Source organism: Alosa pseudoharengus, unplaced genomic scaffold, assembly GCF_046254945.1.
Source record: "Alosa pseudoharengus isolate Yale_2024_CS ecotype anadromous, Long Island Sound unplaced genomic scaffold, YU_APseudo_1.1 YU_APseudo_1.1_scf_24, whole genome shotgun sequence".
Taxonomy (NCBI): domain Eukaryota; kingdom Metazoa; phylum Chordata; class Actinopteri; order Clupeiformes; family Clupeidae; genus Alosa; species Alosa pseudoharengus.
Window position 1 is genome coordinate 30,495,617 of NW_027468689.1, and position 18,853 is coordinate 30,514,469.

Here is an 18,853-nt window from a genome sequence, read left to right on the forward strand (position 1 = left end):
AGTAAATAGTTGTGGTATAAGAGGGCAGGAGAAACAAACACAAAGGAAAAGGAAAGAGAAACAGTGAAATATAATCTAATGTGGTTTCACACTTATAATTGATGCCCCTCTGTGGTGCCTGCCAGAGGGGAAACGAATGATGGTAAATATTTTACCGGAGAACCAGCAGGGTGCTTCTGAATCTGAATCACAGAGAATAACACAACACACACACAAAAAGACCAAAAACACACTTCCCCTCTCTCCTTCTCTGTCTAGCATACACAAACACACACACAGCCTCACAGAAAGGCAGACGTACAACTACATTGACAAATGGCACTAGAAACAAACACATGTTGTGTTATGAGCTAACCTTGGCCAACCTTAGCCTACCTTCACAGACAGTTCCACCACTCCAAAATTAAACAAGGGAAGCAAAAAACACCAACCAGACCAGAAGACTATGGAGACTAGATTACGCACTCACCACTACTATGCCACATGATCCTTATGTGACTGCAGTAACAATCATCAAGGTTTATAATTGGTAAATGATCAGACCAAAGCCACACAAAAAAAAACACTAAACTTTGTAAGAACTTCGTACAGTCTAAACAGTCTTCACATATCATAAGAAGTGTTTCCGTATGGAAAGAACGGAGGATCACCCTAGCATTTCCAAAGGGTGTGTGTGAGCTTCAGAACATTCTCCTGTGGCAGTGCGGACAGGGCTCACCCTTTTCAGCGCTCAAAGCAAATGAGTTTCAGGGTCCTGGCTGGGCTGGGAGGCAGCAGGGTAAGGCCAGTAAATACGCTTTTGATTACCCAGGGCTGACCCCAAGCAGCAGAGCCCTCAACACCCCACCGGCGCACGGAATTAAGAGTCGAGGCCACTGGCCCCTGCTCATGACAACAGACAGAGACCTGAACCAATATTGTGTGTGTGTGTGTGTGTGTGTGTGTGTGTGTGTGTGTGTGTGTTAGTGTGTGTATGTGTCCGTCTGTGTCTGTGAGTGATCAAATGAAAATCCAGAGATTCTTCACAATGAGTGCAGAGAGAGAGGCCAAAGAACACTGACTACTGCTGTGTGTGTGTGTGTGTGTGTGTTCACATGCTTGCTCATATGTCTACTGCTGGGTTTTTCATTTCAGGCTGTATAACAAAAGGCAGCTAAGCCACAGGTGTAGGTCAGGACCTCGCACTCTGATGACATTTACACAGTTTCAGCACAGCTTAGGACAATCTTTTCATCTGAAGTGTGCCTGCTCTGTCTGGGGCGGGTACGCGCGCACACGCACACACACACACACACGCACACACGCACACACGCACACACGCACACACACACACACACACACACACACACACACACACACACACACACATAAAATAAAGCATCTTAGCTGTGGAGGCTTTATTCTATTTCTGTGTCATATCTGTATAATTCAAAGTGAATCTCTACAGAGTTTGCAAGTGTTTGAGTCTTAGTGTTTCTCTCCGTGCATGTGAGTCATCGGGCTCCACTAAAATTAAATGACCTTGCCATGTGACACAAGGTGAGAACCATCACAGCCCCAGGACACACAGCCAGAGTCTAGGGGAATAAATGTGGACAAATAAAAAATGAGCCCAGGGAAGCAAGCTAAGACGTGTCGAACTAAAAAAAAAAAACTTTCCTCCACAATTATGTGACTTTGACTTGGGGGATTTACAATAAAAGCTTGCTTTGTTGCTTTCTCTTCCTCTCCATCAGGAAATATCTCTCTCTCTCACACACACACACACACACACACACACACACACACACACACACACACACACACACACACACACACACACACACACACACACACACACACCAACTGGGCCAATTGAGCTGAGATGAGGAGGCAGCCAGCTTTGTTAGCTTACCCAGAAACACACACAAAAGGCGGGCAATTACCTACTGGCGATGTGAACGTCAGAGGCCTGCTCAGTGTCTTACAGTAGGAGGAACTAATTGGGATGTTCTTTCACAAGGGCTGGGGGGGGGGGGGGGGTTGAACAGAAGTACTGCACTGACAACACAGTAAAATGAAATGTCTCTTCAAACCACACTGCAATTTGGCAGAGGGAGTCATTTCAAGAAAAAGAAAACTTTTCAGGGAGGTCATTTCTCAATTCTTGTCATCAGTCATCTTCTCACATATCAGTTTCCATGTGCTTGCACTGACAGATTGAAACAGATTGAAATGTAAAGTAAGGTAAATACATGCTGAGAAACTGTTACGGGAAAAATCAGCTCATGATAATATATTCAAGATAGTAGTTTTGTTAGAGGGGTGGGAATGGAGGTAGAAGGGTAGGAATGATGCTCCTGCTTAATTAAAGAAATGGATTTAGCTACCATATTTTAGGAACATAAAACATATGAAAAAAAAGCTTTCAAGAAGCCTACCACTTCCACAACATTTGCAGTTGTATACTGTGGCTGTGGATGACCATACAGTGGCAAAAAAAGTATGTGAACCCATGCTAAAGTTGACTAAAAAGAAGAATAAAAAATAATCTTTTGGAAATTGAGTTTCAAATCAAACCAGCTAATAGGCTAACTGAAATAAAACCATGCCTCCCTAGGTATGGTGAAGGGTATGTGATAATGTGGGGCTTTTTTAATTCCAAACACCAAGGGAACTTTATCAGGATGCATAGTATCCTGGATCCATGAAATAACTGGCCTTTAAAAATAAAAATCTGCCTGCCTCTATGTGAATTTAACATAGGGGTTCTTATGCCTCCTGTATTTAAAGAAGAACATTTATTTATTTACAATACATTATTCATTCACATTCATTAGTGTCTTTTTTTTTTGGGGGGGGGGGCTTTTTATGCCTTTAATTAGATAGGATAGTGGAGATTGACAAGAAGTGAGTGGGAGAGAGAGTCGGGGTGGGATCCGGAAAGGACCACGGGGCGGGAATCGAACCCGGGTCGCCGGCGTACGGTGCAGGTGCCCCAACCAGTCGCGCCACTGCTGGGGCCAGAAAATTAGTGTCTTTAAAGGTTGAATTTTTCCAAAATGTTTTTAATTAAGGCATTAAGATCAATTCCCAAAAGATGATTTTTTTATTCCTCTTTTTAGTCAACTTTAGTGGGTGGGTTCACATACTTTTTCTTGCCACTGTATATATACTGTATGTGTGTTTATACAACAGTTAGGTCCGGTCGAGCTATTTACCCAATTTTGATTGGACGAGAGGCATTCTATGAGTCATCACGAGTGGCTATGTCACCGCCACTCAAGACTTTTTACTGCTAGTAATCACTCCATCCATTCATAAAAAGCGTCAGCGAGAGAAATGAACGAACTAGCGAATTAAGCAATATTGCAGACAGCGACATTAAACATTACATTTGACATTTAAAGCAACACCAAAGAGTTTTTTGTACCTTAAAATAATGTTTCCAAAATCGTTTCATCAACTCGTAACAGGGTGAACGGCACTTTCTGCATTCGCTTCGCGGCCCTCTATCGGCTATATCCGCACTATGTAAGTTTGCCGGATCGGGTAGCGGATCTGTAGTTCGATGGAATGAGACATGAGAAACAAATTTGACTTGCATCTGATGTCGAAATACATCGTACTTTCATAAAATCATGCAACATATTCTACCTTGTCTGTGGACATTGTTATTTGCAAAGCTGGTGCTGGATAAACAAATAGTGCGTGCGACAGAGGAAAAGTTCTTTGGTGTTACTTTAACGAGGAGACAATGAACCACAAAGATCCCCGGGAGTGAACAAAGGACAAACACAGAGGAGCAATGTATGAAGAGCCAGGGAATCCCCTCTGCCCCGGGGCCTCTCTGGCAAAATACCTGAAGAAAATCCCGCCTGATGCAAAGGCCCTCTATCTCCAACCGAAGCGGCTTGTCTCGCCAAGCGAAATCTGGTTCAACAATCTCCGTCTCGGTGCAAACCAACTTGGGCAAAGGCTGTCAAAAAGATGCTGAACTCGCTGCCAGGGAAATAATCACAGTGAGTGGGCACAGGTAAGCACGTCTCGTAAATTCACATAATGTTATTTGCAATGTTCTTGTGTCATCTAGGCAATTAGCCTAACTTTAATTTTTTTTTTTTAGCCTACTTAAATTTATTTTTTAAAAACTGTTTTCTAGATCGGAGAGCTCTCTTGCGAGCTATTGGCAACCCTCGCTGGACAGCAGAAAGCGGGGGAATCACATTTTAGGGGACCACAAACATCAGACAAAACACCCAGGACAACAAGTGTGCATTAATCCTGCAACCTCCACTGGCTGTGAACTGCAGACATATATCAACGGTTGCACCATCCAAACGTCTACAAGTAGCCTAGCCACACTCCGCTACAATGTGAAATGTTTATTGTCTTGCAACGCAACATTGTCAGCTCTAGCTGGAACTGTGGCAAAGACGGTCGGAAAAACAAAAATTACAAACATACAAACAAACACTCTAAAAACATACTCTGGTGTCTCTAAACTAAATTAGTTGGTAATGGAACTGTTGTATAAAAGCAATATGACACGAATGGGAGTGGGAATGTGCAAGGATATTGCCACGGCTGTAATTCGGCTGTAGTTACAAGGCCGAATGCCGAGTACCGAAGGCAATTACAGCCATGGCAATATCCTTGCTTGAATGACAGTACATGGAAGTATACCTTTTGACACATATGGCACCTTTCCACACCTCAATCTATGCATATCATATGTTAATTGAAATTAAATGCAAAAAGTTCATTAATCTTCATTACAAAGATCTCAATGATGATAGGTGTTGTGACTGCTGGTGTAGCTAAGGACAGGCGAGTTAAACAAGTAAGCGGGAGAGCAAATGAGCAACAAGTTGGGTCCATGAGGTACCTCATGTGGAAAAAGAGACAGAGACAGATAGGGGAGTGCTGTTGGCCAGATAAATGATGAGAGAAAAAGAAAGTGAGATCATGAGAGAATGAGAGAGCGATGAACGATAAACAGAAGCATTGAGACAACCAGGTGAAAAGGAGGTGAGGCCGTTTCTCTCTTGTGTAAACATCCGAACATAAACATACACACACACACACCTGACACACTCTCATCTGTGCTCACACTGCTAACTACATCCATCTTCATCCACTCTGGCAGTTCCTGCTGAGACCAACTCAGAGGGGAAGACACTTGGGTAGGCAGAAGGGGAGAGAGGAGCATGGTTGGAGGACGAGTGAAAAGAGACAGGAGACAGAGACAGAGAGAGAGAGAGAGAGAGAAAGAAAGAGAAGGGAAGAGAGATGACAGACAGAGAGAAAGAGAGCAAAATAGAACAGAAATGGACAAAGATGATGACATAATAGGGGGAACATGGAAATTGACAATTTTCATAGGGCTGAACGATTTATTGCATTTGCGATAATATCGCGATATGATGAAACACGATTTTCAAACCGCAAAGGCTGCGATTTGTAATATGTGACGTCACCAAAACGCATTTATACTTGCGCTTGCCAACGCGCCACCGACTCTTCTCACCGACCACTGAAAAAAACGTAAACAAGAGGACCAGCTAACAGTGTCAAGAAAGGTCTGATCAGTAGAGCTACTTTGGTTAAAAATAAACCTCTTCATTACCTTTTGCTCGAACCTGCCATGTCCCTGGTTCTAGTTCATAATTCCCCTGTGCTGCTACTCTGGCTGGTAACTTCGTTCACTTGTCCAGCTGACGATTAAAACTCCACGACTGTTTAGGCTGCACAGCAGCCATTCACCTGTGCACTGGGGACTTTGTTTACTGGAGTACAGTGACAGTGGGGGCATTTGCGATATCCAAGGGGGTTGGCGGCACAGAATTGATGCATAATGTTATCCGCAAGTAGTTGACACAGCTAACCACCAAAAACCCAGCTGTTCTAACATTAGCTTACCAGCTAAGGCTCTAGGCTCTAGGTCTCCGCGATTGGCTTTGTGATATGAACAAACTAGTTAATTTGCATGCATGCGTATTGCGCTGCGGTGTTGATGATGCTAACCTTTAGTTAACAGCGAGCCGAACGGTCATTCGGCCGCATTTATTTGCCTTACAACAATCTACAGTAGTTTGTTCCGATTCACGTGTAAGTAGCCTACAGAGGAGAGGAGCGGGTCTGTGTGTGTGTGCCTGCGCGCGCGCGCGCCCGTGTGTATGGAGAGCACAGGACAAGGAGAAGCCGTGTCAGTGCCACTACATGTAGACCTATTTGTTAACTAACAAGAAGGTCATATCTACATGAAATAGAAACAAAATAGAAACGAATCAGAATCCTTAAATGTTTACAAGGCTGGAAGTTCAACAAATATAGGTCTACTAATGTGATTAAAATATTTCATTCATCAATCTTATTCAATGACCTAATGCCATCATAACATAGGCCTGGACTCCAGGAAAGAACAGTTTATGTTTAACTTATCTAATTTTGTGTTGGTCATACTATAGAACAATATATTGCTTGTCTATAAGACAGAAGATAAAGAGCTTAAAAATAATCGCATATCGCATCGCAATCGCAATATTGGTGAGAAAAATCGCAATTAGATTTTTTTCCAAAATCGTTCACCCCTACGTGACGACTAATAATTATTTATTTTGAAAAGTTTCGAAAAACAGCTTTGTCAATTGCATGTACCACATGTGAGCCCAGCACACATCTCTCTTTTCCTGCCAATGAACACAGTGCTTGAGTGGCACATATGGGTAGATGAGGTAGATTTTGTCTGTTGATCTCAAATATTCAAATAATCAAATATTTCCTTGAATTTCCCCTGGGGATCAATAAAGTATCTATCTATCTATCTATCTAATATCAACAACCATTTGTGAAACCCAACCCAAACAGCACACTGTGCGCAGACTGTATGATTTTGGTAACTCAAAGGTAACTTGGTCAGATTTTATTGCTTACAGTCACATCACATTGAGTATGCCCAATCTCACACCATCTCAGAAGATAAGCAGCATCAGACTTGGTTAACACTTGGATGGGAGATGCATATACAACCCTGCATATAAACCCTACAGTAAACAACCATGTCAAAATTGAGACATTTACAGTAATACAGCAGAAAAAGAAAAAACAATAAGGATATCAAAATGTAAGTCAAAATGAGAGTGAGTGAGTGAGTCAGTGAGTGAGTGAGTGAGTGAGTTAGACAGAGAGAGAAAAACAGAGAAAGAGAGAGGTAGAGAAAAAGTGTGACAGACAGGAGAGTTATGTATATGCTGCTGGTGTGGAGGAGTGCATAGAATATTCCAGGGGCGTCTGGATCACAGAGCATTTTAAACTCCCCTCATCCATTACAGGCCTTCACCTGCAAAAGGCCTGGATCAATTCACCTCAGTCCAATGCTGCCTGCATCTCAATCAAACTCATTCTACTCAGCCCCCTGTCAGTCTGCCTTACACATGTATGTATACACACACACACACACACACACACACACACACACACACACACACAAATAAAAACACACAAATCTACCCCAAACATAAGCACGCTGCATTAGAATGTGTATTTGTGAGTGAGTGAGTGAGTCCTCATCCCAACCCTGAGCCTCCGTCTCTCTGGCAAAGCGCTCCGGGTGATGAAGGCTGTGAGTGAGTGAGTGAGTGAGTAAAAGAAAAAAGAAAGAAAGAAAGAAAGAAGAAAAGAAAGAAAAGAGAGAGGAAGGGAGAAATAATCTGCATGGCAGGAGGACAGTGTGGTGTGAGTGGGCGTGTCCAGGTGTGGATGTCTGGATGTCTGAGTTTCAACAGGACATCAATACGAAATCCATATTGGAACAAACGCATGCTGGTCCTCTGCACCAGTCCTCATCCCAACCCTGAGCCTCCGTCTCTGTGGCAAAGCGCTCCGGGTGATGAAGGCTGTTATTTCAAAAAGAGGACAGCACAGGAGTCGAGGCCACAATGTGGCGCCTTTGCTGCAGGGCAAACCTATTTTTTGCCCCTCACCGATTATGAAGGAAGCATTTATATTAAGCCATTCAAATGAGATTTTTTTTTTTTTCAGCGACAATCATTTCAATGCCAAAGTTTCGACTCCACATCAAAATGAATGACAGAGGAAGGGGGGTGAGGGTGGAAGTGAGTGGGAGTGAGGGGAAGCGGGGAGGAAAAAAAGAGAAAAGAGAGCAAAGGAGTGAGTGAGGTTGGTGGGCTAACCCTTCATCATTCCCAACCTTTACTATGAGAATGTAAGAATTTAACCTTGGTAAAAAAACAATGTGTGGAAGCACAGCCAGCTATGCAAATCAATGAGAACCAGGGAAATAACCTCATACTTAACTGACTCCAACAAACACTGCTACTCCACTATTTCACTGTAATCTACAGCAGGCAGATAATTAAAGATAAATATACAACAGAAATAAAGTAGTGCCTCTAGATTCAAAAGAGATTTTCCTAAAGCCAGTTATAAAACAGAGCTGGTAACAATTGTTTTAAGTGATTCAGCTGTGGACAGGCTGCCGCTTGATCTTATGTTTGATCTTTTGTTTGTTTCACAAGGAGTAACTTAGGTTGGAGGAACTGCATAAAGGAACAGCACCCCCCCCACACACACACCAGACCACACACACACACACACACACAGAAATACACAAAGCACAACACAATTATCAGCCAAAAAGAATCAGACACACATGTGAGTAATAGGTCAATCGAGTAACAACCACACTGAAAAGCTGAGAATAACACAAGCACATGTGCATTCAAGACAAGCCCCTACACACACACACACACGCACACACTTGATTTATTACTCCTGTCGATCTGACACAGTGTGTTTACTTTTTCCACCCAGTGCATATGAAAACAGCCACTCCGAGGAGCTCCCGGTCACCTAACCTGTCTGAACGTGGGAACGCTCAGTGCAGCACCCCTATGCCTTGATGTATGCACTCCTGTATATGGACTTGCATAGCCACACATGCTCACATGGCTGGGCGGTTATGACTTTAAGAGAGCCTAACATGCATGTGCACAGGGGGCACAAAGACATCATTCTGTAGGCGGAGGGCCAAGGCTGTGCATATGCTTTAGCTTTGGAAGTGAATGACCACCGCAGGGTTAGCGGTTACTCTCATCACTGGAGATGAAACGTAGCTTTAGTCTGCCTGGATATTTTCCGTTGCTGTAGTTTTAATGTGACTGAGCACTTCATTGGATATTTGATATAGGTCTGTGAATGAGGGGCTTAATTATGTTGTTTTTATGTGCTTTTTTTTTTTTCAACAATGTCCACTGCCGCAGGGTGCATAGCTTTCATGTTGGTCTCCTTTAGCACTCAGGCAGGTGAGACTGATGTGATTTATGAAGTAGATCACCATACTGAATCTGTGCACTGCCTAGTTGCAAGATCTTAAAACAAATTAACTATATGCAGCAGTACATGATGCAGCATAGTAGGTGGTGTGTTTTTATTATATTACTGTATATGCTCATAATTTTGACAAAGATTGACAGATGACGTGTAGAATAATAAAGATTTAATATGGTTTAAGAAAGATGTGTGAAATTACATATTAGTGTGTGCTCCCATTTACTAACTTTTCTGGGCAAACAGTAATGTTATGACAGTAAGTGCTCATATCAAAAAAGTAAGGATGATGGTCACTACATGTAGTCAGGCCTACTGACTTTTGTGTATAAGGCTACTTTTCTCCTCAACCTGGTTTTGGCGGAAGCCTGAAGTTTCAGGGAAAAACCTATTAATATTTTAATTAAAAACCACAAAATGAACAACATTTCAAAATATGTGTGCTTGTTTACATGCACGCACACAAACACAGGCAATGTAGGTGGTTCTATGCTGCGTTAAACATTTAAATACCATGTCCCTCTGTAGCTAAAGGCACAAACATCAGAGACAAGATGTGTGTCAATGTGGCACCCCAGGGGTCAAGGTCTACTTTTTTGAGGAACATGATGTTCCATACAACAGACAGCCAAGTAAAATATCCCTCTCTCTCACACACACACAGACACACACACACACACACACACATTATTTTGTTCTTTTCCATCCCTCTCTATGCATGCACACAAACAATTAGCGGTCGAAATAAACCAAGGTGAAAGGCAAAAGGACACTAAAGTGGCTACTGAAAGCTGGATAACACTTAGCTTAATCACAACATCATACATTAATTTGTCTGACAGCATAGTTAATATTAGGCTAGGCAACTGCAGTTAATTCACCTTGTTATCATTTGTTACAATGAAGCATTTCCCAGCAAGGCAGACATGCGATAAATCTTGACATTTATGCTGTTTTTTTTTTTATATATATGTTCTCAAAATCAAGAAATATACACACACGCAAACAGGATTATCTAAAATCTTGATGTGCTAAAATAATTAAATGTGTAGGCACCATGAGAATGTGTGTGAGAGAGAGTGAGTGTGTGCATGTGTGTGTGTGTGTGGTGGGGGGTGCAGTTCAATAATTAAATGCTTTCCTTGCGATGCCCCTCAATCACATGGCTCAACAGTGAGCAAGCCTACCACCAGCCAAGAACAAGATTAGATAGCAGAATTAATTGAGGTGCAAACCATGAATTTTCCAAACAAACAGGTATGAATGTAAGCCTTCATTTCTGAGCATACAGTGCCTGTAAAGTGATCAGAATTTGTGATTCTAACTTCAATCTTGGGTCACTAGGTGTGTGTGTGTGTGTGTGTGTGTGTGTGTGTGTGTGTGTGTGTGTGTGTGTGTGTGTGTGTGTGTGGTCCTCATGTACAGTATATTGAGGTATGAGGGTAAGTAGGTGGCTGGTTTAGCAGACGGCAGAAGAGCAGAAGTGAGGACACCATTTTGATAACCCTGGGGTCAAAATTAACAAGGGTCAGAGTAAAAGGATGGTAATTATATTTCACTATATGTATGTAAGGTATACAAAACATTCAATGAGAGACATATAAAAATTATCCCACAACCCTTCGATTATTATGCTTTTATTATTATGCCATTAATTTGACCTAAGTCAAAGGCAAATGAACTAATTGACCTACGACTTCATCTCAATGACTTTAAATGCACAATTCATATCCATTATAATACATAAAACATACCTTCACTATGTTCTTCAGCAGCAGAGGCTGCTTATTTTACTTTGATACTTATTAATTGTCATAATTAGCCAATGGGTTGGGGTCTAATTGAGACTGAGGGAGACCAAAACCTCTGAGAAGAGTAGCAGTGTGGCCCTACCTTGTCGATACACTCCACCTATCACACACACCATAACTGCATAACTCTTGTAGTGCTGGATATCAACCTGGATATCTGATTTAGAACCTGGGGGGGCACTCACCAAGTCACTTAGGGCTGACAAATCTGTCTATTTTTCTTGTCTTAATTTCATAACATTCTAGTGGATCAACAGCCTGGAAAAACCTTCTGTTAGCCGGGCATAGCTGACTATAAGGCCATCAATCAACATCTACATTTAATTGACATCTAAGCTGTCAACGTTCATGACTAGAGAGGTTGTTCATAATCACTGCCAAGATGATATTGACATGTGGTGCTCTTTGGGATTCAGAGTGGAATGTAGAGAGAGGAGACTGAGGAGAAAGTCATGTGTGTCAGTCTTTCATTAAGAGGTTACCACTTTTAAAAAAGCTCTGCCTTTGAATGCAACCGTTCCTCTGACAAACACTGTAGAAGGAAAACTTCCAAATATCGCAAATCAGTCTGAGTGAAGTAGGGGTGGCACGGTTCACAAAATCTACGGTTTAGGGTCACGGTTTTCGGTTCGGTATGGTTCTTGTTGTTATTTTTTCTTTTAATCTTTAACACTCCAGAAACATATTTCAGCATATAGCTTAATCATCCACAATTAGGCTAGAGTATTTAAAGAATAGTTATCATGTAATAATGCACAAACTGAATTGACTTCACATAAAGCACATTATTGTCTGAGGAAACTTTAAGCCAGGTGGTACGCGATCTGCCACTAGGGGGTACGCGAAATGAAAAGGGCAATGGCGGAAAGGAGTTAAAAATTACTCATTAATTAATACTCTAATTAATTCATAAATAATACATAATTTCTAATGGGGTTATAATGATATGGAAACGTGAAATTAAAGGAAATCATTTGTAAACTCTATAATAGGGTATGTTTACATTAAAAAATAAGCTCCACACCATAGGCTACACGTGATTTCCTGCGGGCAGCCAGAATATCTGGCGCGTTAGTTTCGTTGAAGTAAGTTCTAGGTAGAAGGCTGCGTAAACATGGAAAACTGGCTAAAAACAGGGACACTGTCCAAAAGGCCTAATTAAAGCGATCGAAGAGGAGAAGCGAGAGAAACAGAGCAGGACACAGGGAACGATGGAATGGGATGGGGGGCAGACTAATCAAGGTGGAGATGGAGCGCAGGGGGATAAAAGAAAGAACGAGACAGAAAAGACTGCGCGAAGAAAACGAAAGTATGATGAGGCATTTAGCCCTAGGCTTCACGTGGATTGGGAGACAGACTGCCCAAAGCCACAGTGCGTGGTCTGCAGTGAGATGCTACCTAACCATTCTAATGTGGTTCTCCACACTGTTTTTTTTAACGCGAGAGCTCATAGACCAGTTGCACATTTTGATTATGTTATCATGTAGTGCGGCTAATTAAACAACGATGCCTGGAATGCGTCACTAGAATGAGTTACTTTTTTATGTGTTGGATGGTGGGGGTTCGCGAGCCGTGTCAGGATGTAGAAGGTGGTCCGCGGGGGAAAAAGTTTGGGAACCGCTGACCTAGCATGTTCGAGGTGTTGCCAAGAGCATACTGAACACGTGTTGCACAATGTTTGCACACAGTCGCAGTCTTTTCTGTCGTCTTAACTCCTCTACCATCATAGGTAACCTCAAATCCGAAATGTTCCCACACACCAGACCTATAAGAGGCTGGCGCATCCTGCAACTCCGGGCAGTCTTTGTCTCTCGCACTTGCCATTACTAAAGACTCCAGTCGCGCGCAGCACTCAAAACTATACTCCTACTCTCGCGCGAAAGGGAAACACATTGTCACATGGGAATCAATTGCGCATGCCATAACTAGCCTGAACCGTAGGACTGTACGACGAACATACACTCCGAACCGTGACATGCCATCCGCACGGTTCAGAGCATTTTTCAAAAACCGTGCCATCCCTAGAGTGAAGAGCAGACTCCACCCACCCCAAAACCTATGGGAAAGATTTGAGTCAGCACTGAGAGAGAAGGAAAAGGGAGACTTAAGTTGACTAATGGCAACTGCCAGGCAATGTTACAGGCCAGTGTTGATTGAGCACTTTACTTCTAATATTAGGCAATACATTTTGCAGGCAACTTGTCCCGATCACCTGATCAGAAAATTAGGAACCCATCATGCTCATGTCCAGCAACATTGTTAAAGAAGTTGTCCCAAGCATCATCACCTTTAGACCACTGATAAAGCTGAAAGCCTCCACTTACTGTTTTGGCAGCAGTCATGATGTACTGGATGACCATCTCTCGCTTAGTGTTCAAGTCCTTCTCCCGCAGAGGGGCTTTCTTATCCTCATTCAGGTTCATGTCCTCCTAAAAGCACGGAGAAAGAACACAGGTACATGAAGGGAGCAGTGCAGAACATGGCAGAGACATCTTATGCTAAGAACAGTTTGAAGTTTCCCAACAAGTATTAACCTGTTAAGCTAATTTTTAACGCATTTTTTCCCCTAAAGAAGCAGAGAGTGAAAGCTTGACCAAGAGAAGTTTTAACCCTTGCGCTTTCACCCTTGTCAAAACACAGCCCTCAACTAGGAACACTCAGGGATCATCTTAGTAAAGGCACAAAAGGAAAGAAAAAATGATTCCTTCTACTCATTTTGCAACTGTAGATATTCAATGATGATATTCAAAGGAAGGCACTGGTAGATGCCTCAGTAAGACACTGTACATGCTTGTCAGCAGGGGACAATATAAGAGAAAGTGGAACGATAAATTAGAAATAAGACAAGGGGGGGGGGGGGGGATAGCCCTGGTATGATGGTATAAGAAAAAGAAAAAGAAAAAAATGGAAAAAAAGGAATGGAAAAAAAGGCACTGGAGAAGTGTGGGTTGTGCAGCCCAAGTTCAGCCTATTTAATCTCCTGTTAGAGGAATGACTTATTGATGAACACACGTTCTACAGGCTGCTTTACTCGTTTCACTTTTCTCTCAATCTATGTTTGGTTAGTTTGACTTTTCCATCGTGAACTCCTCTCACAGAGAAAGGTCAAGCAATACACACATTGATCTATACTGAAATGTCAGGAGATCACTCGAGTCTACAAACACAGCTTTTAAAAAGAACACGATTTTCCACAGAATCTCAGCTGATGGTTCGGGCGAGTGGGCTGGAGGAGACATCAGGAAAATAAAATGGTTTTGTACAGGCGCTCAGTGTGGGCCAGGGCTAGAGGGCAGCCCCCTGCAGAGGGTTCTGGCAGTGGGGCGCTTGCTCAGGCTCATTATGGGAGCTCAATGCATCCTTCCTCCTGGTCTCCAACAAACCTCCTCCAGTTGAGGGCAGAGGACCAACTAGCTACGCAGGACACACTCCTCACTGCTGACCAACTGTAGATGGGAGTGTCTTGAAAAATATTTACCTTTAAGGGCTTCTCTGTATTAGCTCTGTGTATTTTGTTCATTAAATGCCATGTTCCTGTATCGATTTTTCAGTTAATCAAGGAACTGATGGCTTGTTGTTGCATTTGACTTATATAAAACTGCTACAACCAGAATCCTCATATCAGAATGAAGAAGTCTTGGTGAGAGTCCAAGAATGACAATGTGAAATGTTTTTGACAATAAGTGTGCAGAAAGGGAAAGCATGTCAGCAAAAAAAGTTTGAATCTCTCACCACTCTCTCCTCACTCGGTCTTTCTTTTTTTTCCCCACCAACCACACATTTTATGTGTTTTTTTTCTTTCAGTCAGGTGTTGCATTTTACCGGTGGGGTGTTTAGTGTTGGGGTGGGGGTTTAAGATAAGGAAGAGAGGAGGCAAGCAAAGAAGGGACAGAGGCATCCGTTATCCACAGGGCTCCCGTCACCTCGGCAGGCACCAGCCTCTGCGCCTGTGTGACTAACGACACCAGCGCTGCCCACGTTAGGACATATCCCAGTATTCCCTGAGCTTCTCCCTCAAATCCTGAACACTATTCATGCCAGAGCAGCACACAGGGTCATGGTATGAGTGTGTGTGCCTGTGTGTGCTTTATCTTTCTTCATGGAGAAAGTCTCATGTCTTAAGGCTTTCACAGAAAACTGTGGAGACAGAAAGAGAGAGACAGATACATAGGGAGAGAGAGATAGATAGGGAGAGATAGGCTGCATGTCCGTGCAATGTTTACTCTTCACAGCTTTTAAAACTAGAAACCACACCAAAAGGAGACTGCATGTCTCCAGTACAACCCAACATTCTAAAAGTAAAGGGGTAGACTGTGTAAGCTGAACAAAATACAGCCAAGGAGGGAAGAAGGGGGGAGGGAAGTAGAGAGAGAAGGAGAGGGAGAGAGAAAGTGAGATAGAAAGCCAACACTGCAAAAATGGCAACAAAAGTGAATGTTGAACAAAGCACTTCACCAGACAGTGTCTAATGTGCTTGCAGGTGCAGCGTTTTTCATCTTAACCTTTACTGCCCTTTGGAACGAGAACCTTTTTCCTTCCTCAAGGAGTCATCAAAACAGTGCCGGACACACAACAGCACCAATGAAAAAAAGGATACAATAGATGAGCAATTTTCACTTTAAGCAGACCCACACTGACTCATGTACACCCATAATAAATTATTTCAAGACTTGGTCTTTGGAGATTATGAGTGTGTACAAGTGCCTAGCGCACAAACACACAAACACACCCACAGCCTCGCTCCCATATCCAGTGATATCCATATCTTTCTCCCTGGTGCATCCTTCTAAGCAAAAGGTATGAAATATTATAAACAAACAGAAAGAACAGACAACGAGATGGGAAAATTTGGCCCCACATCTATTGATTACAAACTACCCTTCTACACATTAAATGTGAAAACAGAATTCTTGTTAGGAAAGACTCAAAATCAATGAATAAATCTTCAATCACAGACATTGGCGAAAAGATAATATACCATTCTCTAGTTCAGATCCAGTCTCATTTTGCTGGCCTGATAACATTGCCATTGTACAACCCTTGATTTATCTTACAGTTACATGAGAACTAAAGATACATGGAAACCAAAGCATAATATCTTTAAAGTTTATGGAAATTACTGAGGACATTAATTTAATCAGATGCTGTAAAAGGCTTGGAAGAGCATCCGCTGTTCTGACAATTTAATAAACTTTTTTCTTTTCTTTTTGTCCATAAATATGTGGCTTCTAGAGGTGTGTTGTGCTGTTATATTCATACCATCATTTTCTCGAAGAGGGCCAAGATCTCCTTCTCAGAGGTGATTTTGGAGGACAGTTCTTCAAACTCAGCAGAAGTGGAGCAATCAGAGGATGAGGAGGGCTTGAAGTGTGACAGGTGGGGACGCTCCTTCTTGCTACCCGGAATGCGGATGCTGGCAAAGCGGTCCAGCTATATGAGAGAAAGAGAGAGAGAGTAAAAGAGAGAAGGGGCAGAAAGAGAGGGTGCTTTTGTATTCTGTCTGCCACAACAGCACCAGAAGCCGTGTACATTCCTAATCAGATCTTGCCATAGGAATTATTTGTATTATCATCATCACCATCACCATCATCTGTCTTCTTTATCATATCCTCACAGACGCTTTCAGCCTCACCAATGCATCACTGGCAACCATGACCACAAACATTGAACTGGCTGAGGCAAAATCCAGCCATGACAATTCTGTCTCGGGCAACTCATGGTGGTGTAATGAGACTTGTTCTGATTAAAAGTGAGGTTCCATATTCTGAACCGGAACACAACATCAATTCAGCGATTTGTCATTGCTGGGGAGGAGGGGCCTTACATCAAAGATAATGCTCCTCTAATTGGATTAGATTTGTTGGGAGTGTATCATCCATCACGGCTGATTGGATGTAGGGGGTTTGTTTGGGAGATGAGGGGAGAGAGAAGTGAGATCATTGGAAGCATGATTAGGTGTTCAATTTCAAAGCTCTCCGAGTGTCTCTACGGCTGACAGACGTGAAAAGGAGGAAGAGGAAGAAGAGGACGAAGGAACAACTTCACTTATCTAGCTTCAGACTTCCCACTGTGACTTATCAGGCCCACAGACAGACAGAGACCACCACGATAAAAGATATGAAACAGAAATGACAGAAAAAGCCAGATCTAAAGTCATCCTTTTACATTTGGGGCAACCTGTTGAAATTCAGTACCATAAACATCCTGCTGATATTCTTCCTATATGACCCTATGTACTGTAGGTACAACTACCGGTCTCGCAGAGCTGTCTGTCCATTATACTGTCTGCCTGACCCTCTGCCCTTTCTGCCACCCAGCCTTCCTCTATATCTGTCTACCACCTGCTAGGCTGTGTGTGTACCTATCTGCCCATCAGCCTTGTTGTTTGTCTCTCCCGGTCTCCCCCTTTGATGTTGGATAACAAGTGAATCAGACGCGGCTTTCACACCTCTCCATCTACCATAATCACTCCAGCAGCCCCTGTTCCTTCCTCCTCTCTATCTGCAATTTACACCTTGAACTGAAACAAACATACAACAACACACACATAGTGAAAGAATCACACACAACCACCAAATTCTGTCCTTTCCCACCCAGCAGCCAATTCTACTCACATCTTTCGTCTCACTACAAACAACAGAAATGTACACACACTCGTTCACCCCAAAAGAGGGGTCCTAAAAGAGGAACATGTTCATGGACATATCCACACCTGTATGTAAAAACTCATCAATAGCTCCATTAAGCCTCACACTCAAGTCTACCATCCTCCCTCACTCTTCGTCCTTTCATCCTCTCCTTGGTGCGCCTGGCTCCAGTATGTGTGTGTGTGTGTGTGTGTGTGTGTGTGTGTGTGTGTGTGTGTGTGTGTGGCATTTGGGAGATTTTTTTGTGTGTTTCATGTGTTGTAGGTTTTCATCTGTCTATAGAATACTTTGAGCACTGTTTCAGTGCATGTTAGTATGTGTATCCTTAGGCATGTGGGGGTCTGCAATTCTAAATAGGTGTAGGTTGTAGGTAGTAACTTGTAGGTAGGTAGGTAGGTTGGTAGGTAGGTAGGTAGGTACGTAGGTAGGTGTGTGTGTGTGTGTGTGTCTGTTTGTGTGTGTGTGTGTGTGTGTGTGTGTGTGTGTGTGTGTGTGTGAGTGTGTGTTTAATTCAGATTTCTCTGTGGTTACCGCTCCTATCAGGATCAATAGAAGACCAACCCCACGCACAGAGATGGCAACACAACAATCAATAGCACAAGGAAGAGGAAAAACACACAAAAAAACCCAGAAAAGGCAGAAAAAGAGAAGGGAGAGAGTGAAGAGGATGGATGGGAGGTGAGGTAGGGTGGTGGTTGGGGAACCCAAGAGAGAAAACAAAACTGGTGGGGAATGGTGGGGGGGTACAAGCACTCATTAGGGATGCACCGATTGTGAAATTCCTATACCGATGTTTAGAATAACAATTTAGTGGGTAACCGATGCCAATACCAATATTTGTTTATTTGGTTGTTTACTTCATTTTTGTGGTAAGGAAACAAACATGTTCATTAAAAAAATAACAGAACCATTTTCAAGTCTTTCAGGCATTCATAGCATCATCTCCAAATGCCCCCACACATCAGATGTAGGGCCCTATCATGACATTCTAAAGTGCATCGTCACTCGTCAAAAGTCTATTCAAATTTAGTAGGATGTTCAGTTCACATTGGGAGGGGTTTCGTT

The 18,853-nt window shown here is 42.7% G+C and overlaps 1 protein-coding gene across 1 annotated transcript in view; it reads right to left on the reverse strand.

The window, feature by feature from the left end:
* LOC143142668 (protein diaphanous homolog 3-like) overlaps positions 1-18,853 on the reverse strand; it is a 291,988-nt gene that overhangs the window by 244,182 nt on the left and 28,953 nt on the right. Inside the window, exons 3-4 of the mRNA XM_076303722.1 lie at positions 16,401-16,571; positions 13,466-13,570 (exon numbers count right to left, since the gene is read on the reverse strand). Of these exons, the coding sequence (XP_076159837.1) occupies positions 13,466-13,570; positions 16,401-16,571 (276 nt within the window). The remainder of the gene's footprint in view (positions 1-13,465; positions 13,571-16,400; positions 16,572-18,853) is intronic.